The 25,015-nt window shown below is 39.5% G+C and overlaps 1 protein-coding gene across 5 annotated transcripts in view; it reads left to right on the top strand.

Annotated features, from left to right (window-relative positions):
- The window catches only part of tfeb (transcription factor EB), a 34,329-nt gene extending 13,145 nt beyond the window's left edge, over window positions 1-21,184 (top strand). For 2 of the 5 annotated variants that reach the window (XM_016676032.1, XM_016676033.1), the window contains exons 2-12: window positions 1,002-1,071; window positions 7,542-7,646; window positions 8,692-8,862; window positions 10,986-11,084; window positions 11,355-11,543; window positions 12,295-12,384; window positions 16,376-16,493; window positions 16,648-16,704; window positions 16,974-17,049; window positions 17,859-18,006; window positions 18,088-21,184. In XM_016676032.1, coding sequence (XP_016531518.1) covers window positions 7,617-7,646; window positions 8,692-8,862; window positions 10,986-11,084; window positions 11,355-11,543; window positions 12,295-12,384; window positions 16,376-16,493; window positions 16,648-16,704; window positions 16,974-17,049; window positions 17,859-18,006; window positions 18,088-18,654 — 1,545 coding nt within the window. In that variant the 5' untranslated portion in view covers window positions 1,002-1,071; window positions 7,542-7,616 and the 3' untranslated portion in view covers window positions 18,655-21,184. The remainder of the gene's footprint in view (window positions 1-1,001; window positions 1,072-7,541; window positions 7,647-8,691; window positions 8,863-10,985; window positions 11,085-11,354; window positions 11,544-12,294; window positions 12,385-16,375; window positions 16,494-16,647; window positions 16,705-16,973; window positions 17,050-17,858; window positions 18,007-18,087) is intronic. The other 3 variants (XM_007561257.2, XM_007561258.2, XM_016676034.1) reach the window with 2 other exon arrangements.
- Window positions 21,185-25,015: the final 3,831 nt, after the last annotated feature.

The raw sequence follows: 25,015 nt of genomic DNA, 5'->3' as shown, positions 1-25,015 counted from the left end.
CTTGAAATTGGGCCTCTGTCTCTTTAAGAAAGTGATGCTTTTCCTGAAGGCAGAGTGCTCTGCCTTCAGGAAGTCATCACAACGTTGCTCCTCTATTAAAAGTGTTTTTACTAGCATTGCACTGTGAAGTAGCTCGTATAATGAACTCAGCTGATGTGCAGTTCCACCAGGTGCTTATTATTTGCCGCTGGCCAGCAAGGAAGCGGTCGAGGAGGGGTGCTCTGTAATGCAGAAGCTCCGATCTTCATCCTCAGTAATGCAGAAGCTCCGATATTCACCCTTAGTCCCACAAAGTGTTTTGCTCTGTTGAATGTTTTGCCACAGGAGATAAAGGGATTTCTCAAACATGCATCAAACGAATCAAAGCAGAGCTCTGGGTATGTTTGTGACGAGGGCAAAAGTTCATGACATAAAAGTAAAGCACAAAAAAATTGATTTCAAATAACACTGCCGCTTTAACTCCATCAGTAAAAATGAAAATTACCAAACAAAATGTCATAAATACCATCTTTCCAACTTTGATAATCAATATATTGTGCCAATTTAATATAAGTACTAATAAATGTTGTTTTTCTTAAATCAAAGCTAAACGTGCTAAACTGTTTGTCTTGATATACACACAATGAGAATCTCATACAGAACCATGCCAACTGCCTACATGTTCATGCTTTTACCACGGTCTGCTGCTTCCTTTGCTTCCGCTGTGGAAATTCTTCACTTGTAAGCTATTCAAAGTGTTTAACTCACACCTGCAGTTTCCCCTTCTTTAAAACTTTACTGTCTATGCTGTTTATTGTTTCTACTTTTATTAGATCAAAGCTGGTTTATTATCTACAGCTGCTGATTTACCATTTTTGGCTGTTTTTATGTTTTATCGCCAGTCAATGGTTTTTTCTTTTTTTCTTTTTTTGTTTTTTTTTTCTCTCTTTCTCCTGTCGGACTTTCACCACCTGTCTCCATCTCTGCTTGCTTCGTGATTTCCCCTGACCGTCATTCTGCAGCAACTAGACATGTAGCGAGCAGCACAAACACGGTGTACACCTCTTTGTGAACTCTTTTCCTCTAAAACAGGTAACTGCTCATATGTCTGTGTACTTTTAAATGTTTAAATAGGCCGTCATAGAAGTCCACCTGCGGGATTTGACTTGGCGGCATGTGAAATTGATCCGACCGCATCTCTCTCTGCCAGCCTCACAAATTAGCTTGGCTTCTTCTTGTGTTGGGGTGATATCGGGACCACAATGTCACACTTCCATTCATTTCTCCGCTTTCTACATCTGTTTTAGTTGCATTTATTGCAATTTGATAGTTCAGTTGACATGTCCTATACCCAAACCGCTGTAGAGAGGGATTACCCTTACATTTATGCCATCGTGCCCACCGACCCAAACAAAGACACACACACAGATGCATGTAAAAAATAAATAAATAAATAAATAAAAGATCCACCAAGCCTCAGGGGAACAGGGTGTTCCTGAAAAGGAGAACAGAGAGCAGAGAGTTATTTTAGTCTTTAGAGCAGGCAGACGTGCAGCTTAGTGCAGAAAGACTTTCTTCATCAATGATTGTTATGCTGAAAAAACTTTTTGATATATACAGACCAAAACTATATCAAAGATAATAATTACAACTTGGTTTAAAGATAAGAGAGGATTTTTTTTTTTTTCACAAAAAAAAAGTCTCAATGAATGTACTCCAAGGCTTTGTTTCACTACACTTGAATTACGGTTGTGCTCATTTACATTTCTGTTTCTGTTATCAGAAATGTTGAGAAAAACAGTACTGGAAGTATTCTCTGTTAAATTCTGAATGGGCTTGAATGGTGGATTAATTAATCTTGAATTGCTTTTTTTTCTTTTCTCTTCTTGGTGTTATTTCACATCTGATCATAATCTTTACGTTACAGGTTAGCCTAAAATGCAAAAGAAAATAATTTTCATTTAACCAAGAACTTTGTTTCTGACAGAAAATGAGACAGACATACCCCAAAAGATAATAAATATAAAAGGAGGATCAATTAAAAAAAAAACTTTTTGCAACTGCCCACTAATGTTTTGACTGTGATGGGCTTCAACGTTTTGAGAACGGAAGGCCTTCAAGCTATGAGCCTGACGTTTAGCTCCCTCCACATATTCTCTATCAGATTTAAGCCAGGAGTCTGGCTGCGCTGCTACAAAACATTAATATCACCTCCAGCTGAAGAAATATGTTGGTAAAATTAGAAGATTTTTTTAACCTAAATCTGCCAGGGGCATAAATTGTGCTGGGGGCAAACCAAGGTCAGTGGTAACTGATATGAGGACTGCATCATCACACTGTATAACAAAACAGGAACTCAAACACAGATTTAGACTTTGGTGATTTAAACTCTCATTATATTCCAGTGGATGCGCTTCTGAGGTTTGATCTACTGTTCTCTGAAAATATTGATATGACTTCTGTTTAAACTTAAATTCAAAGTCTTTTTCTTACAATATTTAATTACCATTGAATGCTTTTTAAATGTTTGTTTCCCCCCTGCATTTCAGGCTGCACACTTTGCTAAATCAGAGTGCATATGCATTGTGTAAGGGGGGTAGTGTGTGTGTATGTATCCTACTTTTAAGTGCTGGCTGTCAAAGAGGCCTCCCTTGGCACTGGACAGTCACATCTAAAAATACCCTTTCCACAAATTAACACCATGTCTCTAAGCACAGGTGCCATGGCCTCATACTTCCTCTCTGTGTGTGTGTGTGCATGTGTGTATGTGGGTGAACTTTTGAGTTTATGATCATATAATTTTTTTATTAAAAACGTTAGGCTGTCATCATGCAACATACCTAAAGCAACGCTTTTTGTATCTGTTGCCTATTCAGTGTGTCCGTGACTAACATGCGGCACAATCCATAGCTGGCCTCTGACCTGGGCTTCCTCCGCTCTGCATCCTCCTACTGGCTGTCAGCGTTTGAAGTGAAGGAGGCCATGACATTACAGCACTGGACACACAATAGCTGCTGTGTGCTGCGACTGCGTCACAAATGTCCCCAGTGGTTGTCAGGCAGCGGGAGAGCCCATGTATGGGATCATGCAGTCTGGTAGTAGTGAGTCTGATATTAGGAAGCTGCATCTGAACGATGTATGTTAAGTGTAATACAGTATGCCTCATGGCTGAGTCATAGTAGGAGCTGGATGTTGTATGCTGCAGATGTGTTGGGAAGAGATGCTTGAACATGCAGACATTGTACACTTTGCCTCCAGCAGCAATTTTATTCATAAAATAAATTAACACCATGGATCTCTTGAGGTCCTCCATCTGAAAAAGTCTTGAATTTGCTATTATCGCTTTCCAGGTCTGGATCAGTATGGAAGCAATTTTAAATTTTCTGACTATTTTTATTCTTTGTATGATCACTTTTAGCATGTATGTTAGTTTTTTACATTGTGCTAAATCGGCTTGTTTCACCTTTGATTTGTCATGTGACATGTTGATTTTTCTCCCTTACTGACTAATTTTGTCCTCATAAAAAAAGAACCATTTCACAAACCTTTTTTTGTCTCTAAACAACTTTAAATTGAATTTGAACTGGTTGAGTGTTTTCACTCAACCAGTCCAAGCTGCCAAGCAGCTCACCAGAACTCCAATGTCCGTTTTGCTTTTTGTTTCAAACAACCTCTGGTGACCCCACAGGACTTTAGAGTTATACTTCACAATGTTTTTTTTCTTATCTAGTGAATGGGAATCCCCTCGTTCTAATTCTGCTTCATCTTGTTTACACTGTGTCATGATGAATTTAAATTATTAAGTGGGAAATGATTGAACTGGAAATTGAAGAGCTGATTGTAAAAGGTCTCATGCCAGGGGAAGAATCAGGATGACAAGGCCTGTGGGTTTTCATTCCTCGCAGTACTTCAGGAAACTTGGCACTAATAATAGATAAGACGAACCTTTGACTTGAGAGCTCTTAGTTTCATCACCACTGAATGTGACGCTAAAGGTATTTAAAGCCTGAATTCAGTTCAACAATGTTTAGAGACTGATCCTGTACATATTTATAAGACTGAAATAATGATCTGGGCTCATAACTCCTATACACTGATCAGGCGTAACATTAGAATCAACGACAGGGGAAGGACATAAATAACACGTCTCCTGCAAGGGCTGCAAGATGTCAGAAAAATATTTAAATGTGATACTATTGATGAAAATGATGACAAAGATAGAGATTATGATTAACCAACATGTTTCATGCAATTTTCTTTCTTTATCATTATGTTCCCATCACTCCATGAGCTCCTAGATCCGAGCTACTACATACTGTTTATTACCTGTGCCACTACTTCTACCCATGCTAGCCAGCTCAATTTGAAGTATATGTATTTTTAGAGATAAAGTAAGGTTCTCTATATTCTACCTTTAATTTACACCCCTCCATTGAGCCATTATGCATTGAGTGCCACATCTGGTGTCTGGGTTTTTCTGTGAGATGATTAAGTCACGTGGCAGCAGTTTGGTTCTTGGTGGGTAATGAATAAAGCCCTCATGGCTGATTTTGTGTTCAGTGTAATAATGTTCTGAAACTTATTTGTGTATATTTTAAGTTAAAATCTGAGCTTTAGGAGAGTTTGGTTGGCCTTTTTTTTGTTTAGCAGAACAAATACAGAACAAAGTATCTTAGATCTATAAAGTGAAATTGAGAAGGTTTATTTTATTGATGCTAATAACCTTCTTCCTTCCTTGCAACATACAATTATTATTCTAAGTTGCAGGTTCAGTCATAAAATTAAAGATTTTAAGTAATTTTTTTGACGCACCTAAAGAACTACAAACATTTCACCTATTGGGTGTTTTTACTTGCAGACTTGTTTCTGCATAGTTACAATGATGTGGACACTCACTTTGCAGGAGTGCAAGTCCAGGTGTCAGGATAAATTCTCATTAATATTAGATTAAATCACTTCATTGGAGTATGGAGCTACGAGTGCAAAGTTATTGTTTGCTGAAATCCACGTTCTGGTCCAAGTTTGTGTTGGAATGCCTGTGCGTATCAATGTCTTATCTCTACATGGGTGTGTGTTATTCATGTAGGCCTTCTAACTGGCACAAAGCGGGCAGTGTGTGCCCCCTCGGGTGCTGAAATGCACACTTTGGACAACGGGCGGCTTCAGTCCTCCTCAATAGGAGCTGTCCTTCTTATTGTACCTCACGCACAATGAGCTTTTCTCTCTCTGTCTGTCTTTCTCTCTGGGTCATTCTCTCTTTATGACCATATACAGACAGCGTTTTTGATGAAAGATCCGATGAATCGGATTCTGACTGAAGCTGTGCTGTCTATCATTCCCACCGCACATGCTGCATCAGCAGCTGAACGGAGCAGAGGGCAGGCTCTCGTTTCATTATGCTTTTGGGTTCCAGGCGGGCTTAGTCATGCAGAGATTAACACAAGTCATTGCAGAAAGGGAACTATCTGTGCTGGGACTCCCCTCTGAGTGTTTTGGTAATGTGTGCATGCGAGTAAAGAGGAGGAGATGCAGCCAGGGGGAGATGGGTGTTCCCCTGGTCTTTAACTCACATGATCTCACAGGGACAACAAGATAACATGACTTCCACATGACCTCCTCAACATGATAGAGGAAGTCCTCTTGGTGGCTAATGTCTCTAATAGCAGTGAATGTAAAGATGTTTACTTTGGAAATGGTGCTTCCTTTTTAGGTCAGTATACTTATACTCATTTGTTTTGTTTTTTTGTTTATTTGTGTGTTTTTGTCCTCTACTGAAAAGAAAATAATTGGAAAACAACACTTCTAGGCATAAAGTGCAGCATAATTTATACCTTTTTTTTAACTAGAATATTAAAAGATGATATTTATATATAACATCGACCAATTTCTGCTTTCATTACAGAGAAACAAATAACGGTTAATTGCATTCACATGAGATATTTGTCTGTGTGAAATCAGATTATCCAGGAACTCAACTGAACAGTCAGTCTGGTTATAGGTAATTATAAAATGACAATATAATCTTTTTCTTTTTTTAAAAAAAAAAAGAAAAGAATTTGCTGTAAAAATAAAATAAGATAGCATGTATAGCTTTTCCTCAATATTTATTTAACAGTATATCTTGTGCACTCTTTGGTTTACAATATAGATTTCAGAATAATAAGCAGGATAAAATGCAACAGATAAAGTGAGGGGGAAAACATCAGCGGAGATGTGTTTACATTACTTATTGCTCGTGATTTTTAAGAACCATAAATAACACTATAAAATAAAACAAAATATTTTAGCTAAGATGTCTGAACAATTTTAAGAATTAAATATTTATTGTAAATCAGACTTATTTCTCAGCTAAAGCAGACCAAGGCTGCCAAGCTACCTCTTTCCGCATCTTTATCTAAAAACAGTAAAATACTAGAGAGACGTGTTTACACAGTTAAAGGTATTCATACTCCTGCCATGTTTGCATTTAAGGTTTTTACCAACATGTTTTTTTTCTAGCTGGAGGTAACACTAATGTTTGGGAGAGTCTTAGGGTCTCGACTTGAATCTAACAGAGAATATCTGGTAGTGCAGTAGAGATAAAGGCAAGGAGGCGTTCCGCCCTCTAAGACTTTGAGCTTATTACCAAAGGTGAATTGTCAAAATACCAGTGGACGCATATAAAACCTGGTCAGAAAAAGATTTTTGCTTGAAGCGATTCCCTTTTCGACTATGTAGACCTTTACTTTAACTCAGAGAATCCCAAAAGACTGGGGACGTTTCCACATCCATCATGTTGGATGACAGGTAGAATTATATTTCTTAGCGACTTTTCTGCAATATACGGTTTACTTTCGCAAAGCTTCCTGCCGCTTTTGTAGTTCCTCCAACTTCATTTGTAAACATGTCATCAACAAACAGCTGATACAAAACTGTCTGTTTCATGTAGTGCTTAGTTTGACAATGAGGATTCTCACCAGTAAGACCTGAAAGTGCTTATTTGTGGTGAATTCCCTGACTTGAAAAGGGATTGTATTTTAGTTTCTTATTGGCTGATCGTTGATTGTAAAGGATCAAAAATCAAAAATGATTCCAGACTGCACCCAATTTCTTGATGCATTTTTGATAAAACAGCCTGTTTCACATGAAATCCAGTTGACTGAAGAAAGTCAGCTAGTGGTTGTATGTCTTGCAAAATCTTATTGGGTTCTCTACGCTTTGTTTACTGTTTCCACAGTAGAAGTTTATTTTCACTCACTGATAGTGGAGTAGACAAGCCATCAATAGTATTTATGGGCCCTAACAAAAAAGTGAAAAGCTTAAAATAAAATGAGACAAATTAACTGGAAATCATGTAGCAGTGACACTACAATATAGCATCATCAGGAGCTTGAGGAAGTTTAGCATTTTGTGCTTTTAAGATGTGGAAGTCCAAATGCTTGCAATAACTGCGAAAGTTATTGCAAGCATTTGAAGGTGCCACCTTGTAGCAATTCAGAAAAGTTCTACTGCCTCTGTCTCTTTCCCCTCTTTGATTTCCTCCTCCCTTTTTTAAAAAAAATCTCCTTTTATCTTCTGCACAGACACCTCTACCTCTCGGGCTGGACTGTGGTGCATTAACGTCGGGTCGCCCTCCCCTGCCGCCTCGGCCCCCAGCCATGGCCTCACGCATCGGGCTGCGGATGCAGGTAAAACACATTTACACATTTTCTGAATGCTTGGTTCAAGCATTCAGAAAGTTCTCCCTTAGCGATTGCCAGTATATTTGGTTGCTGTCTTCATCCTAAATGTAATTAAGAAATTCCTCTTAACAATTTCATTATTCTTAACTGAACAGTAGGTGTGTGCTTTGCAAGAGTATTCATATTTGCTTGACTATTTCTGATTTTGTCATATTGCAGTAACAAACTTCAGTTTATATCAAGAGTTTTATGTGAAGCCCATTCTGCCTATTCTCCTTTGTAAAAAAAACCCCCCAAAACAACAAAAAACTAACCACCAATGAGAAGTTTTCTAATACTCAAAAGAGATTTTTTTCCCCCCTTTCCATAATGGCCATAAAGCTTCATCAAACTTCTCCTCAATCCTAATCAACTTCTATGTATCTGCTAACAAAAAACCTCCCCAGAGCATGACACTGGTTTTACAGTGGGGATGTTACACTGCAGGTGATGCCCGGTGTTAGTTTTCTATCACAAAGGTTATACAGTAACATTTTTGGTCTGATCTGATCAATGCCACTGTATTAGATTTCTGAACGCCTCAGAGTTGTACCGAGCCTTCATGCAAAAGCTGTATTATTACACCAGTTAATTGGATCTGCTTATTAGTTAGATGACTTTGAAGGTAATTAGTTCCATTGAACTTTGTTTAGGGGTATCAAAGTCCTAATTGCAAATGCAACACAATGCATCAGATTTTGTTGTAGAATAATTTGAAAACCAGGTATCACTTTCTCTGGGCTTCAGAATTTCATGCTCCTTTGTGTTGATCTATCAGATAAAATCCCAATAAAATACATTAATGTTTATGCTGCAAAATGTGTAAGAATTCAATGGGTTTAAATACTTTCACAAGGGACTGTATATTTAGTCAACCGGTTTACGTTTTTTTTTTATAAAACTGACTATTTTTTCTGATGTAAATATTTCACTTTTCCATAATTTTCTAATGCCTTGCTCTACTCTTGGTTTCCTGAAGCATTCTGAGATGTTTGTGTTTGTTTGCATGCAGCTGATGCGAGACCAGCTGCAGCAGGAGGAGCAGCGTGAGCGGCAGCAGCAGCAGCAGAATGTGGCAATGCAATACATGCAGCAACGCATGGCTGGGCCCCCTGCACCTACGCCAGCGATCAGCACTCCGCAGCAGTATCAAAGCATGCAGGTTCCTGTGGAGGTTCTGAAGGTCAGTGATTGTTACCAACCCGCTGTTTTTATGTTCTGTGCTCCAAAAACGTTAGAAAATATTGTTCTGTAGACGGGAAATATATATTGATTTATTGTTTGATGAAATTCTGCTTTTTAAAAATGTGGAAAAGGTTTTACTTGTCTCCTGGAGAAATTGACGAATCAGTAAAATGATTTGTGCATGTCGTTTTATGAAGTTGTGACTGGATTTAATTTTTGCTTATGTGGGAATGCATAACACTGCTTTTTATCTTGACTTGTAAATAGGCAGAAAAAATGAAAAACTAACACAGATCTGTGGTTTGATCATTTTACACTGAACAGAATTCCTCTGGTCTACTCTCTCCTCCTACGACCTATTTTTAGAATCGGGTATAACTCGTTGGGTTTTGTGTAACCAGCCCGAATACAACAACATTACAGAAGAAAAAAATCGCTAAACAGATAGTACTGTCAGTCTTGTTTCAGAGGATTTAATCAATGGATGTTTCCATTGAGCGTTCTGACCAGGAGGTCTGCTGTGTAGCCAGGACTCAGAGACAGGTTTGAGAAAGGAGGAAAAACAGAAAAATAAAGGGGAGCAACGATCATGGAAGAAGCCAGAATGAGAAGATAAGAGACTTTTGACGTGTTTTGTGATAGGCCAGATATGGGTGATGCAGATAGGGTCGGACAGGGACTGATAAAGCAAAGTGACATTTTGTCTGATTCCAGAGATGCCTGTGTTTGTCCTTATCTGTGTTAGTGTGCAGCACTCCTTCAGATGCATTGTTTTTTTGTCCTGTTTGTAACTGTATATCTCTCCAGTATGTACGCAGCCTTAACAGTGTGGGGCAACATGCCTGAATTGCATCGACTGTTTACTTTGCCTGCTTACGTGTGTGTGGTTGAATGGAATGGCGTCTTTGAATTCTGCGTTTTTCCTGTTGTAGATGAAGAGAGCTCTCTTGTCTGCCAGGCCCTTTGAGGCTGTCATACCTCCTGCAGCACATTTCTTTGGAGTTTGTCAGTTCTGGTATTGCGCGGCCTGCTGTTGCTCGTCCTCACTGCTAGATGTGTTGTTATTGTATCTGTTTATCAGTGTGGATTTTTGTTCCTCCGGCAAGGTGAGGAGCTGAGAGACAGGAAAGTAATCGTTTGCGTTCATTGTCCTTTTGTCAGCGAGGTTATGCAATAACCAGCATAGCCAAATTTCCTGGTACTTGTTGTTAAAGAAATGACTTCGTAGAGTTTTGTGTGCATGTCGATCGTTCTGTTTAAAACTTCACAGGAATAAACCTTATTTCTAGTGCTGTTCCTTCCTGTAATGTAAATGTAACGTTTAGCCTGTGTCAATCACTAAGTTCAAACTTGGGCACTCAGCTCTTGTTTCTAAAATAAACTTTTGAAGTTTCCTTCATTATTAGTCCAGCATGAACAGCTGGACACTCAGCCCGACTGTTTAGTGCAGTTGAAATGCATTCACTGAATGCCCAAAGTTAATATGAAATTCCTGAAAAAGATTAGTGCATGTAAAAACCAAATTGTATTTTAAGTGAGAAAATAAAGAAAAAGGGAGTAGGGTTGGAGTAGTGTATTTGCAGTACATAACACTTTAAAGTGTACCAATGAATAAAAAATATCCACATGTAGGGTTGCGCAGAAGTGGGTAGCAGATAAAATGAGATCCAGCAACAGAAATGTCTTTGACAAGGGAGTTGTAAAACATCTATTTACTGAAATGTTTGTGGTTATTCTAATATAACCCAGCTCTCGGCTATTAAAGTGGATAAAAGAAGCAGGGGGCAGCTCCCTCCTCAGCTCCGGCCTTTGATGTGAAGGAATGAGGCCGGCTCATGACTCTGTGGAGCCACACTAGGGGATTTTGTGCAGCTCTGCCTCTGTAGACATCACTGACTTAATGCTGCTGTATATCCTGTGCCATCACATCACTAAGTGGTCTAAACATGGATTTAAATGTTAATGTTAAACCATTCTGAGCTGGCTGGCTTTTATGAACAATATAGGGATAATTTTCAAACTGATTTATGTGAGTATATGTCACTTTCAGTTTTGAAACAATGAAAGAAGTCAAATTTGTTTAATGATTAAACTGAACTGTTGTGTTTTTACTTCACACAGGTGCAAACCCACCTTGAAAATCCAACAGACTATCACATCCGTCAGTCACGGAGACAACAAGTGAAAGAATATCTCTCAACCACCTTTGCTAACAAGCAGGTATTTGTTTGTCTAACGCTCTGCCGTTCAAGAGTGGCTTGCAAAAGTATTAAGCTTTTTCACATATACTTTACTGGTCTGTATATAATAGAAAAACACAAAGTAATATGTGCCTGTGAAGTGGAACAACAGATTTAGTTTGTAATGACGTTTACTAATAATATGAAAAGTGTCATGTGTGCTTGAATTTCTTTCTGCTCTTCTCAGTGACTGGTTTGAAACATTCTCAGTTCGCCTTCACCTTTTTTTCCCTCCTCTTTGTGTCCCCAGACGGTTCACGCAGTGGCAGGGATTATGCCACCATCTCCTCCCACAAACATGGGACCTGCGGGGGGTTCGGCGTCCGCACCTCCGCAGCTCCACTCCCCACACATGCGTAAGGAGCAGCTCATGTCTGGCAACAGCGCCCCCAACAGCCCAATGGCCATGCTCAACATTGGCTCCAGCCACGAGAAGGAGGTAGGCAACTGCAAGCGTGCTGGGCAGACTGTGCAATAAACATAAACCCATAAACATTAGGTTCATGGTCTTCTTTTAAAGCTCAGTTTGCAAGGACCCAACACAAATATATAACTGAATTATGCCAATATATAAAATTACGAGGGTTGAAAATTAGCCCAGAGGCGACATGATCTCCACTTTTTATGAAAGCGTCATAATGTTTTAATTGCACTCTGGTGGGCAGGAGCAGCACTTTGCAGAGGAACAGTAGGTGAGTTGGAAGAAAGTGGTGACTAACCGAGAGAGGCAATTAGTGGAATTTAAATGCTCCATAATGGCCTTCCTGCTGTAATTACAGCTTAACAAGTGACAGAGGAACAGCAGAACGCTGGGGCCTTTGAACCTTGGGAGACTTTGACCAACACTCTGCCTTCAACTCTGCAATTTCTCTTTTTTTTCTTTCGAAGAGAAAAATTACTCTATACTGCCGCAGAGAGTAAATGCTCTCATTTAGCTCTCTAAGTGCTTTTAGGGGTTTTAAAATGTAAGAAAAAATAAATATAGAAAAAAGGGCCTGTGGTTTTACTGGCTAAATACTTTAATATTATTTACAGAAAATTTCTTCTAGAATTAATGAACAAGGACCTTTAAACTTCTTTTACAGACTCAGACTCGGTAATTTATGTCTGTATTGAAGCTGGATCTACTGGTCTTCTGAATTATCTTGAAATGACATTTGCTCTCATTTTTTTTTTTTTTTTTTTTGCAGATGGAGGAGGTTATTGATGACATTATAAGCATGCAGTCCAGTTACGACGACGTTCAAGGATACATGGACCCTGTTCAGATGCCAAACACAGTGAGTAGAGAGTCCTCCTTCTAAAAAGAAACAGATTTCTTCCTTTTCATAGTGTTTTATATGACGCCCGTACTTTGCATCCATTTAACCTGGAGGTAAAAGACACAGTGCATCTCTGGCTCTGCAGGCTGTAAAACCTTGAGGCATTTTTTTGTTTTTAACTGCAGTTTGTTGTAGCATTTTTTTGTTTGTTTGGGTTTTTTTTTTTGTTTTTTTTACACACAAGATTTTATTATAAATAAAATGACACAAAGTAAGATCTACAAACTACTTTAACTGAAACTGTTCCACATTTTGTCTCAGTACAACCACACACTTAAATTATTGGGATTTAATGTCAGGCGATCAGAAGCAGATGGAACAGATGCCTGGTTTTACAGATTGTTTACAAGCACATCCTAAAATTCTTACATGCACTTTTATCTAAACCCCTTTTCTATGATACCTCTAACTAAAATCCAGTGTAACCGACTAATTAGTAAATCGACCCCCCCATTGAGAAATTCATCTCAATTCAAATGTTGCTTTTTGATGTTGACAAAATTGAAAGCTTTTGAAAATTCATCCAAGATGCTACATGTAGCAGAAACACTGAGCATCACTCCGAACACAACGTCCCCGTCAAACATAGTGGAGGCAGCCTGGTAGTGTTTCACTTCAACAGGAAAAGATAAACTGGTCAAAGTTAATGATGGTGATAAAGACAGCTACATACAAGGTAGTCTCGAAAGAAAAACTGTGAAAGAATGGCCTAGTCAAAGACTAGATCCTCAATCTAATTGATTGTTTGTGACAAGGTTTGAAATGTATTATTCAGAGACGCATTCAAGCCAGTCTGTCAAAGCTTGAGCTTTTTCCAAAGAGGAATAGGCTTTAATGTGCAACTATGTTACATTACAAAATGAGAAAACATTTCAAATGTTTATACTTTTGGGTTGTGTGCCGTTTATCTCAGAACTATAGTAGACTAGGATGAGCCTCTTTTTTGAGTATTATTTGAATTTTTCAAATAATGCAATTTGATTTTGAAACTATAGACTGAGTGACACTTTTTAAAACCATATTTTACTACTTTAAGTCAATTTCAAGCCTCCTTGGATGGATAAAAAAGAAAACAATATTATTAATGCTTTTTTTCTTTAAAATTTCATTTTCAAGTGACTTTTAGGGCTTTTTTGAGCCCAGGAGAAAAAAAATCATATAGTTAGATATTGCAAGTCAGTTATTAGTATAAAGAGTTTGAACTCTTATATTACAATAATTACCATATCAGTGATGTTTGCTATTATTGGACATTATTAGGCTCATCTATTAATTAAACCACAGTATGTTAATCTTTCAAAGCAGCCACTGAATGTTCCTCCTTTCACTCAGCATGTACCCACAGCGTCCAATCAGTTATATCTTCATGCAGCCATAAACAAAACCACATAGACAAACAAAGTGAAGTGCACGAAACAAAGTGTATAATTGGCATAAACACTAAACATTCCATCCGTAAACCGTGTTGGACATAGTTAGCAATAGCCAGGAAGACATGCCGGGACGAGGACTGTGCTGCGCTTTGTATCCGAGGAAGCAAACTCAGAAAATTAACAATTAAGCCGCCACCAGTTAGAGTTCAACTTGTTTACAAGACATTCGGAGAGAGGGAGGTGGAGGGAAGGGGAAAAAAAAGGGAGGGAGGGAGGGAGGGGGTGTATACGGGTGGGGGCGATGAGGACAATTTATGCTGGAGGGAAAACAGAGTGAAAGTCCAGTTGGGGGAAAGTTCACTCCTGTTTGGTGGAGAACGGAGGTAGAAGACGAGCCGGAGCGCTGCCGCTGAGGTCATTCTCTCAGCAGCAGTAGCAGCAGCAGCAGAGGAGGCGTGCGCCACAAACCTCTGCATGTGCCGCCCGAGCCCAGGAGAGGAGAGAAGAAGAAAGCCCCCCTCGGCCTTTGTAAGGAAAGGAGTGTAGGATGAAGGAGATGAATAAGACGTATGCCATTGTGGAAGTTATTGAAGGAGAACAGATTCAGCTGGTAAGATAAAAAAAGCTCTCTGGTTGCTTAAACATGACTTTGATTTAGATCTGAGGCAGTGGATTGTCCCTTTTCTTATGCTTCGTGTTAAGACTTTGGACTTCTGTCGGCGATGCATCAGCATATTTTCACACGAGCATATTATTGGATGCTTTTTTTTCCCCCCTGCACTTCAGATTCTCCTCATTCCATTTCGTATTGTTGGATTTCACATCTCAATTTGAGCTTAAATCAAAGCAGGCTCTGATACTGTGTGTGTTCAACTTCACTAACTGCTGCGTGGAGACAGAAACCCACATACACAGCTGTGGCTTTATCTCCCACCGCCCTGTGCGGTTGATTGGTTTAATCACTTAAACTTTGTCTTTGTGCATGAGTCTGTGCTGCACTGTGTGATTAGATTGGTCAGCACACACCAATCAATCTCAGTGTCTCAAAAGATGGCTGCTGAAGAACTAAGTAGAAACTGCACATCAGTGTGTTAACTGTGTGCTGGTTAGATTCCAGCTTACCCGGCCTCTCTTTATTCCCTTTAATGTCAGCACAGTGAGTAAAACTCACCTGCTAATCCTGATGGGGATTAAGACAGCAAATTCCTTGGAATTCTTGGAATCTTTTAAACTTTAGCAAAAGCTGGGGGACACCACTGAATGCCAGGCACAGAGAGAGCGTTTTGAAAGTCTTCGAGCAGACGGTGACACAGGCTCAGAATTAGCTGCTAATTAAACGAGCAGACTGTTGGGATTTCCCGATCAGGATGTGCGAAGTGAAGTGCAGAAGCACGGAGGAACAGGCTGAGACGGAGCGTGCGTTTTCTGGCATCTGTCGTCAGCAGAAATAATGTTAATATGACCGGTAGAAATAAAAGTTTTTTTATTGGGATTTTATTGTGTGTGATGATTTGTTTTAAACATTAACCCGAAAAAACATCAGATTTGCCTATAAATGAATAGCCATGCTGTTGGATGTCTAATTTAATTAGTTAATAATCGATTTATGCTTTCTTTTTTTTTTCTTTTAAGCCATTTTCCACACCTTCACAGCTCAACTTTCTAATAATTTGAAGCGTTTTGTTTATATTGGTATTGAATTCTTTCAGTATAGTTGCAAAGCTTCAGAAATACCTGTTTATGTTCATGTCTGTGAATGTGTTTAATCCTCCAGCTCGCACAGTAGCTTGCAGATTAAGTTATCTTTCTCTTTGAGCTCTTTATCTGTCAGGCCTCTTTAGTAGGGCCACATTCGTCCCTACTGCTTTAGGGCAGTCTGAAACGGCTCCTTGATGGGTCTAAAACTCATTGACTCCTTGACCTGCACAATTAAAGGGAAATGAGTTCTTTTTAATTGTCCTCACCAAGTTAAATCTCTGTTGTTATATAGAGTCTAAAGTGCAAGATATTGGAGTTTGGAGCACTTCGCAGGTGTAAATTCAGGAGCAGGAGAAGGCAGAGGAGGGATTCCGGCCATAAAAGACAGATAAGGTTGACAACGTGATTGTCAATCATTGCTGTGCATTTGGCAAGCTGATCTCAGGTGTGATGTTATTGCATTACCTGCTGCTGTTTGCACTTTACAGCACAATAAACACGAACACTGACTCCATAAAAGTATTTTACAGGTTGCAAGAAGCCGTGAAAGATTTCTTGGTAGGGAATAAACGTATTGAACAAAACTGAAGTGCAGACGGATGAGATTATACTTTATAGGGTACTCGTAATGTTGTATTTTGTAAACTTTAATCTAATTGTAATTTTACACTATAACACAAACATATATTGAAATAGCAGCATCGTTTTTCATGTTTGAGCCGACACGTATTTGCTTTTTTAAGAAAAAGACTCAGCCATTACTTGAGTTGATGCAATGAAATGGTTATTTTTCAAACGCTTAACGTGTGGTCTGTATTTAGACATGTTTTCTAAAATTAAAGTGTATGTCTTTTTGTTTGTGCTCCCCTCGCTCCCAGCTCCCGCTTTCCAGCAGCCACCTGGACGTCTACACGGGTCCTGGGATGAAGGTGCCAACTATCGGAATGACAAGCAACTCCTGTCCCGCCAACCTGACCATCAAGCGAGAATTGTCAGGTGCGAACAACTGAGTTTTAAACACATTTCGTTCTTTAGAGATGATGTAAAAGTTGTCGCTCTAAGAACCACGGTGACCCTTTCTGGTAATCTGTGACATCTTTTTTGTTGCACTTTGACAGTCTTTAGCTGATTACTTTTTGTTTTTGCAAAGACACAGAAGCCCGTGCGCTGGCCAAGGAGAGACAGAAGAAAGACAACCACAATCTAAGTAAGTGTCTTTGCACTGGACGCATTGACAGCGACAAACATGCACAGCACAGTTGGCCTCTTGCACAGTTTGCTACAGCTTTATGCTGATTTAGCTGACATAGTGTAACAAGTGGGTGGATAGTTAACTTGATCGTTTCTGCTGTTCTAGCACTTAAGAGTAATTGGCTGTGACTGTTTGTGACTCTGTGTGTATTTGTGCTTTTTCTTATGATTCATCTCCAAAATGCAAACATATTTTTCTGTTTCTGTCTCTTTGCTCTGCAATAGTTGAAAGGAGGAGAAGATTCAACATTAATGATCGAATCAAAGAGCTGGGCACCATGATTCCCAAAACCAACGACCTGTGAGTGTCTTTCAGTTTGCTTTGTTTACAGGAAACATCTCAATAAATTACAGTATTATCAAAAGTTAAATTCATATTACATTCACTACTCAGAGAGTGATGTACATTCCAAGCATTTACTTTAGTTGGTTTTTATCATTCTGACTCTCAGCTAATAGAAACCCAAAGTTTTTTCTGAAATTCAACATATTACACAAGACCAATAAAAAGGGATTCTTCGTGCAGGGATGTTATCTTATGGCCATGTTATGGCCTACACAGTCATTGGGAAGCATACTGACTTGACATTTATACAGCAAGCAGTCACCTATGCCCTCCTTGAGGTGGGAGTGTAGCTACAGATGGTCATTACTGAGGAAGGAACCTATTAATGGAGAAATCAAGTGAAGGGAAAAAGTGTATTAGAAAAAAGAAACAACAAGAACAACTGCAGGCTTGAAAGGAACCTGAATCAAAGCCTGTTTAGGAAGAGGAGGACAAATCACAAGGCGTGAACTGCAGCAGGATTGAGAGCTTTGAGAGCTACAACAACAGATCTATACCCGACTTGGGCAACCATGAACAAAAACACCTGTTGGTCTTATGTAATTTTGGATTTTCATGAACTGTAGGCTACGTTAATCAAAATGAATAGGAATGAAAGCTTAAATATATATATGTATAGTGAATATTTATACATATGTTTCATTTTTTTAAATTGAATTACTGAAATAAGCTATGTTTTTTAATGATATTCAGATTCACTGGGTGTCGGTGGATCCACAGGACATTATGAGTAACCAGCTGTGTGTACATTCCTCTGTTTGCAGCGATGTACGTTGGAACAAAGGTACTATACTGCGCGCATCTGTAGATTATATCAAACGCATGCAGAAGGATGTGCAGAGATCCAGAGAGGTGGAAAATAACTTCAAAAGGATGGAGATGGCCAACAAACAGCTTATGCTACGTATCCAGGTGAGACACTTAACAGAAATGCATAAACAAGAAAACAATGAAGGCGATATTTGGGATGACGTTTGATTTTGCTGCCAACAGGAGCTGGAGATGCAGGCTCAACTACACGGCCTGCCAAGTAACTCCCCATCTGCCCTGAACCCGAGTGAAATGATGCCTCCTTATATAAAACAAGAGACCAGCCCAGAGCAGAACTTTTCTCATGCCCAGGCACAAGCCCTCCACCAGTCCCAGCACATACCCCACAACCAGGCTCAGCCCCAGCAGCACCACTTCCTCCCCCAGGCCCACCTCCATCCTCAGAGCCAGCTCCAGCCTCAGGCCCGGCAGCTGCCACCGCTCCCACAGCATCTCCCACCCCAACAGCCCATCCAGTTCCCAGCCGTGGGCAGCTCCCAGCCCTTTGACTTTGTCCAGTCACTGGACCTGTGCGATGGGATACATGGATTCTCAGACGGTATGTCGGGGCTGGGTGACCTAGGCGGACTGGACGTCCAAGGGAGGAGAGGCGAGCTGGGCTTTTTGATGATGGATGAGCCTTTGTCCCCCATGGCCGGAGACCCGCTGCTGTCTGCAATGTCCCCCGAGGCGTCTGTCGACTCCAGCCGCAGATCCAGCTTTAGCATAGAGGATGGAGACATCATGTAGAAATGTAGCGAGGTGGCAGTAAAACTGTAAACAGCATCAAACAAAAAATAAGAAAAACCCTAAAAATATGCACAATATACAAAAAAATAATCAAATATTTACCAGGTCCAACATCACACACACTTTGTGGTACAGGTATCTCTCTTTAACGGTACAGTCCAAACCAGAGGGTGCACCAGTCTCACAGACGTTGTTAGTCAGAGCCGGCCCAAGGCAAAAACAAACTAAGCTGTTGCTCGGGGCCTCCAGGCCAGCAAGAGGTGTCCATAAGTATTTGGATTCTTAAACAGAACATTGATCTCAAATTATCAAAATTCTTTTGACTCATTTAGAAAGCCAAGAAACTCGACGTGTGCACTATTTGTTATAATTTATTCGTAGTTGCGTCATTACGTTATAGATCACAATTTAATGTCAGTAGTTAAATGTTGCCAGCTGCTTTTGTGTCTGTGCTAGAGTCACATTTTAAGGACAATGTAACTATTTAAAGCATAAATTACAATTATGCCTCTTTAGTCATCAAGAGTCAAAAGTGTCACAATTCAGTACATCAATAAGTTTCACAATAACTTTATATAATAGATCATTTAAATAAAACAAAATAAATCACATGAATTAATTAAATATCAAAACAATTTAGAAACAAAGGCAGTTTAAAGTTTGTATACATTTTATGTCAAAAGCATGTATAATGGAAGTCTTTATTTTATTCCATTGTACTATGAGGCAGCATATAGAAATTATATTTATCCGTTACCTTAACAACACTGCTGTCCAAGATTTTACTCATACGCCTCCATTGGAGCTATTTAAAGTGAACTGGAGTGGGGTCCAAATCAGATTCTGCATTCGGCCGGCTCTGTTTAGAGTAAACATTTTGCGCGCACACACTCAAGTGCCTGCAAGTTGATCCGTACAGCTCGAAACTTTGCCTACCAGGCTGAGCATTTCCGGTGCTGAACCAACACACAGATCGCTTGTGCAGCACATTTGGCCTAATTTCCAGCAGGGTGTCTCTGAATCCTATCTGAGCAGAGGACAACACCAGTAGTTAATTAGATTGAGGGTATCGGATGCGAGAGCAAATGGGGGCATTGTCTCACGTGAAAGTTATTTGCCCCTCTCCCCATCTCACCCTTGCACACCTCTTTTAATAACCGTAAACGATTCGGTGTATGATAGTTAATAAAATGGAAATAGCTTTATGGTCCTGCATACATAATTCACCCTGAAGGGGAAGCAGTCTTCTGACATAGCTGCTCTCCTCACTTTGCTTTTCCACATTTTTGCTTTGGCCACACATGTTAGGTGTTGATAAAGATCTGAGTTGGCCCTGATGAATTGGAGGGATCTGTGGAGGAGTTCACATCTTATGATTCAGTTTAAAAAGATAATTACTCAGTGGGTGGGTGGAAGAAGTCTTCAATAAACTCTTGGTCCTGCATGCTCTCAGCACAGCTTGCTAAAGTGAGTGGCTACCATTAGTACCTTTACTTGCTGTTTTGATTTGACTTGAAACATATCCTAATGCGGTTTCAGTTAATTGTGTACAGATGAAACTTACGGCTTCATAAAACATAAAATTTTATGCGCAGTGTTTCAGATCCTTTTTTTTTTTTTTTTTCTTTTTTAACTGACTGCACATCTTGCTGGAGGTGCAAATGCCATAATCACAGACAGTGTAACAACGACCATTATTGGGAGCAAAGTCCAGTCAAGGACTTCAGTACCGATCAAACACCTAGATGGAAAACCTGATCCGATTCTTGGGATAGGATCCAGACACCCCCAGTCAGGACCTTCACTCTGACACTGTCAAGTTATGTGAAGTAATGAAATTCTTTGGATGATCTGAAAGCATTAACTTTAACTTATGAGTTGTCAAAAAACTGTCAAAAAATACTCAGGTATTGTAACAGAATGCAAAAAACCCCCAAAACAAGCAAACAAACAAAAAAAAAACAGCATTTGTTTTGATCACTCAGTTGTTTCAGAGCCATGATCTACACACCCTTGTGTGCCTTTTCATTTACTTTTCTGCCTCTTTTTACAGCATGTTTTTATACATTTTGGGCCGTACGCAGCTAAGATTTTTATAATCGCATTCAACCATGCCTTTTTTCTGTCTGCTTCAGCTAAACTATGCAGTTTCCGGGGGATAAACGTAATTTTATATATGGAGTTTTAAGGGTTTGTGAATGAGGTCCAACGGGAAAGGCAGGTGAAGTTAGGTTTTAATGAAGAAGGACTGTGAAAGTTTGGTCATGCATTTGGAACAGTTTTGTAAGCACAGAATCAGAACATATGCACACAAACACACTCTTTAGAGAAACGTGTAAAGACTATGATGCGGTGCAGTCTTTACATGTTCACGCAGACGCGGACGGCTGCGGAGGCGAACTTCGCGCCATCACTCCGGCCGTCATGGTAACGGCTGAACCAGGTTGAGTCTGTTGTGTCTCTGCTTGGGTTTGACTTTAATTTGTTGTCGCTTTTGATCAGAACAGGTAAAGTTGGACAAAATACAAAAAAAAAAGAAAAAAAAAAAGAACATTGATAATTTTTTTTTTTTTTTTATGTTGACCTGTGTTCTTTATTTTAGAGTTTGTCATTTATTTTATCTGTTGAAGCACTGGAATCTCTATTATTGTTTAGACTTTGTAAAAAAAAAAAAAAAAAAATATTTCAGATGTCATATACCACTATGCCACTTAAATGTATTTTATTTTTATCTGTTGTTTTAGTTCTATTTCAATTTTATTCCAAGTACAGTTTGGGAAACTACATCATCAAGTGTTCCACAACAAACAAACAAACAAAAAAAAAGTAAACGGTTTATATACTTCTGAATTTCAAATAATTTTAAAAATGATAACATTATTTACATTTGGGGCATGATTATTTTTTTATATGATTCAAATTATTTGTTTTGGTCTGCTTTAACTTTTACTTTTGGCAGATGGATATTAAACATGATCCCATGATTTGACTGAAATCTAATGACTTATTTAATGAATGTAAAGTTTTGGGTGGTTCTGGTTGAGCTAAAAACAAACAAAAAAAAAACATCTGTGACTCCATGAAATCCCAGAGGCCAGTATCTTTGTGTCTCTATGGTTCTTTATCACTGATTCTGCAGCCACTGTTGTCCAGAAAAAGATTTTTTTTTTATTCTTCACTTATGTTGCACAGTCGCCCAGACCACACTCCAAAGAGCTCATTTGTTATTTGATTTAAATTGCTCTGCAGAGCAACCCAACAGAGAAACGTGGTTCTACTAAAAATATAAAATGTTTTTTCCAGAACCAATCCTCCGAGTTGTGATTTATTTGTTGTTTTTTTTCAACTTGTCAGACCTCCTGTAATTCAAAAGACACAAGATTGAAAACCTGGAGTGTCTTCAGTCCAACATCTGTTAGTCCTTGTCCTTTTTTGGGTGTGATTAAAAGTAATCACACCCATCAAATTAAAAAAAGGGGGGGGAAAAATCAAAGACCAACCAGTGTGTTTCATTGGGAATTTATGAGATAAGCACAAAGTAGTATATTAAATTTGAAAAATGATACATGGTTTTTAATTTTTTATAACCGATTATGTAAAAAGTGCATATGTGCCTCCCAGAATCAACAATTTGCTGCAACTACAGCAGAAAGTGTTTTGCATCTACAACATTAAATTTTTTGCCCACACTTCTTTGCTAAACAGCTCCATCTCATGTTCTGATCCGTCAATATTATTTTTCCACACATTCCCACTCTCAGTTGTATTTGACTCATTCTAGCTCAGACTACATGGATGAATTATTCCACTGCAGCTGCAAAGTAATCTTGTGCTTTGAAATCTTCATTTAAAACCTTTGCCTTTTTCTACGAGAGAAATGAGGGGGTGGAGTAAATATAAATGTTGTAAGTTATATACTGACGAAAAAGTGTGAGTCATAAAATAAAATGACAAACATCTTTTTTAAAAAAAAAAAAAATAATAATATAAGAATGCAAATCAACAAAAACTCCCATAAATGAGAACATTTCTTCAAATTTTGTGGTGAAATACTTTAAAAAGCCTTAGCTTCACATTACCCATTATAATCTTTAACCAATAAAGTGAACTACAGGTTTCACATATAAATCCCAGCATTTGTGTCCATTATATTTCCTGCTAGAGATCTTAAGTTTCTCTTCACCTGATGCTACATGGTTTGTCCAGCAGAGGGCACCAGAGCTTTACAATAAGGAACACCAACCAGTTTCCTCCTCGTGTTTTCTGACAGCTACTTCCGCAGCAGTCACAGGAAAAGGCCTGAGTCGATGTGTAATTAACCTCTTTTTTTAATGTAACACTCAATTGACTAATCAGATTCCTGCATATTCCCAATGGAACGAAGGGCACGAATCGGAGGAGTCGTATTTAAATTTAGCTGTTTTAAATCAAACACCACAACACCACCAGTCCAATCCAAACAAGAAGGCGCCAAGGGTTTTGACAAAATGCGTTGTGCTCGTATCGGGTCAAGTTTAAATGCGAGCTATCTTCTGTAGTTCGCCCACCATAACCTCTCCTGCAGCTCGTTCCATCATCTCCTGATGTATTAGTCCGCCGCTGCTTTGGGATGATCCATATACCGTCTAACTGCCTTTCTTAAGTTAAATCAGGGTAATCTTTTCTCTCATCCACACACTCACTTGCTCACGCACACACACACACACGCTCCCTGATAGTGAGGAGCACGCTGGAGTGCAGTGATGGTGTCTGCAGCCCATCCACAGTCCTATTCTCCAGGGTCTTTATGATGCTAATGTACTTCCCGCTCTAATAAATCCCTGTAGAACTGCAAAGAGTAGATCTTATGGCTCACTCTGATCGCCACCTTTTTGCCCATCTTCCCTCCTCCAAAGACACACACACACACACACGCGTCGCTACAGAAATGCCTGCCTTGCACTTCTACTAACACTCGGTTGGCTGTTTAGCAGGAGGGAAAGAGGGGAAGGGTTGAGACAAATCAAACATGAAGGGGCAATTTAAGAAAAGTTGGCTCAGGCAAGCAGGCTCCGGCTTTGGCTGAGAGCGCCGGGATCCGAGAAAGAGAGGAGACTCTTTGAAGGAGGAGTAGTTACTCATGGCTTCCTTTCTCTATAAGGAAGGAGCCTCTTCTGAAGTGAAGCACCTCACCGCCCTAGAAAGGCACGAGGAAGAGGGAAACCATGAAATAAAGTTCAACAAGGAGTGAACAAGGTGCTTCATTCACAGCCCAAACCTCTAATGCAGGGAGGCAGAATGAAACTTTATCCTCCGCTCTGACCAATACCTTCCTTTTCATCCTTCTTCTTCCTTCACCAACATGTCGCTCTCCAGCAGCCCCCTCCCTGCATTGCTGCTGGGCTTGGTGTGTGTGTGTGTGTGTGTGTGAGTCCTCTCTATATCTCCTGGGAGCAGTGTGTCACTCAGCTCGAAGCCCACGGAAGAGAGGTGAAAGAGGGCTGATTGAGCTAATTTAGCCCCTGGATGGGAGAGCAGGAAAGGCCTCACCCTCTGCTAATAGACAGACATCAAAATGGAGATGAGGAGGAAGAGAAAGGGGAGGGAGAGAGGGGCTATAAAACGGAGAAGACTTTTTGATGGATTTATATCTTTTTTTTTTTTTCTGTCCAAGGCGGCTTGAGGAGAAAACTTTTATGAACACAGAGTGACATTGTGAAGTTGGTAAAGGTTTATGCGAGGTGCCAGGAATTAAAACATGCTCATAATACTTATTGATCCGTCCCCCTCCATTAAGATGCCCTCAATCACGTTCTTTGGGTGTAATTCCTCCTGACTGGGGCCGGTGAACGTATATCCTCAGAGTGACACTCCGACTGCAGCGCGCGCCATAAATTGGACGCACTTTTTGTAGCTTCCGTGAGACTTCACGGCCTTCGATCAAAAAGTGTTTAATTAAGATTGCGTCGCAGCTCTCAGCGGTTCACCTCAGAGATCCATAATTCAGTGACTCCACTGTTCGTCCTTAAGTTCAGGGAAATCTGTGAAAGTTGGCTGCGCGTTTTATAGTTTTACGCAAAAGTATTCATGTCCTTTGAGGTTTGTTCTCACTTGGCCATTCACAAATTCCTGCGTATCGTATTGTGAGTTTATCTGATAGACAAGCATAAAACAGTAACTATTTGTGAAGTGAAGTTTTTCTAATGTTTTTCTTTTTTTTTTTTTTTTAAGAATGTTCAAACTCTCTAAATCAACAAAGCCTCTGTCCCCGTAGTCACATCACCGAGTCTTTAGAGTTTGATCCAGTTTTGCTCTTTCCAAGACACCTGGCATTCGGATAGTTTTGATGGAGAGGGTTTTTCAAGTTTTGCCACATATTTAC

This window comes from Poecilia formosa, unplaced genomic scaffold (assembly GCF_000485575.1).
Source record: "Poecilia formosa unplaced genomic scaffold, Poecilia_formosa-5.1.2 Scaffold124, whole genome shotgun sequence".
Lineage (NCBI taxonomy): Eukaryota > Metazoa > Chordata > Actinopteri > Cyprinodontiformes > Poeciliidae > Poecilia > Poecilia formosa.
Note: the sequence above shows the minus strand (reverse complement) of the source record. Positions and strands in the feature narration are given on the sequence as shown.